The sequence below is a fragment of the Perkinsus marinus genome (assembly GCF_000006405.1).
Source record: "Perkinsus marinus ATCC 50983 genomic scaffold scf_1104296928606, whole genome shotgun sequence".
Taxonomy (NCBI): domain Eukaryota; phylum Perkinsozoa; order Perkinsida; family Perkinsidae; genus Perkinsus; species Perkinsus marinus.
Genome location: NW_003216754.1, coordinates 1 through 1164, shown reverse-complemented (window position 1 = coordinate 1164; position 1164 = coordinate 1). Strand labels below are relative to the sequence as shown.

At 50.2% G+C, this 1164-nt stretch overlaps 1 protein-coding gene across 1 annotated transcript; it reads right to left on the bottom strand.

Annotated features, from left to right (window-relative positions):
• Window positions 1-203: 203 nt before the first annotated feature.
• Window positions 204-1047, bottom strand: Pmar_PMAR013794 (ankyrin repeat domain-containing protein, putative; the record flags this gene model as incomplete). The annotated part of the gene is made up of 6 exons (XM_002788262.1): window positions 204-277; window positions 346-378; window positions 473-599; window positions 636-758; window positions 806-848; window positions 923-1047. Coding segments are annotated over 6 exons (525 nt in total), but the record flags the coding sequence as incomplete, so codon positions are not given.
• Between the last annotated feature and the right edge of the window lie 117 nt (window positions 1048-1164).

Here is a 1164-nt window from a genome sequence, read left to right as displayed (position 1 = left end):
ACTCACGAGTCTGAGCGGACGCGAAGAGAGGCAAGCTCCCATGACCATGACGATCCCAGGATGCCGTAGTCGCATCATGAGAGTCAGTTCTCTCAACAGAGAAGCCTTGGTGGCTTCATAATCCGATGCCTGAGACAATGCAATACATAGCTTCAACCGATAATTCTCAGTAGATCTCGTGACCAAGCGGCCTAGATTACTACCATGGTCCAGTCAACTCTCTTGATCGCAACATCAGTCCCACGCCAGGTACCGCTATAGACATCAGCTGTCAAACCTGAAGCATAGTTTCAACTGACCGGCTTTAAAATCCAAGACTCGTCGAGACGATAGAAAACTTCTCACCAGTGCCCAACTGCTCCTCTTCGACGAGATCATCTAAACTAATCTCGCAGTCGAGCGAAACTGTTAGATAGTCAGTTTCTGGTAGAAAAGGATGGCCACAGCGAGCGAAGATGCTCACAATCCCTACCATTTCCCACAGCTTCCGACACTGCTGCGACGGAGAGTGCATTTCCGTCTGATAGCAGTGAACTTCGCTTGGACCAAGACTGGTTCTCCATCAAACTTCTAGACAAGTCCCCAGCCTGTCGTAATGTCTTAACAATATACGTTCAACCGAGAGAGCTCACTACACATTCTAGTGGAGAGCAGCCGTCCTTATCTGGCACGTTGAAATCAGCCTTTCTGGAGAGCAACAGTTCCACAACCTCGTCGTTATCCCACTCGGCGGCTAGATGAAGGGGAGTACGGCCGAACTAAAGTCCATGCGTGCATCTAGGTTAGTCGTCAGCTAAGGATTCACCTTATTTTTCGGTCCTATCTCGAAGCCGTTGTCAATCAAGTAGCTGACATGCAAAGAACAGTTGCGAATTCCGGTAGATGGGCTTCCGTGCGCTCTGCTACAAACGCTAGCACTTACCGAACTATATGTGTCTGCCCCATGAAGCTCGCATGATGCATAACAGTCCATCCCTCCTTATCCTGGACGTTCAAATCTATTTGCTGCTTTTTCATCAAGGCTTTCAGTGTCTCAACGTCTCCCATCTGTGCAGGTAGTGAGAGTTTCTCTGCCGCATCGACGCAGCAACTCACCCTAGAGGCCTGGAAGACCTGCTCAAGATGCTGCCTCCGATCGACGCGTGCAGCCCGACTGGGCCTCTC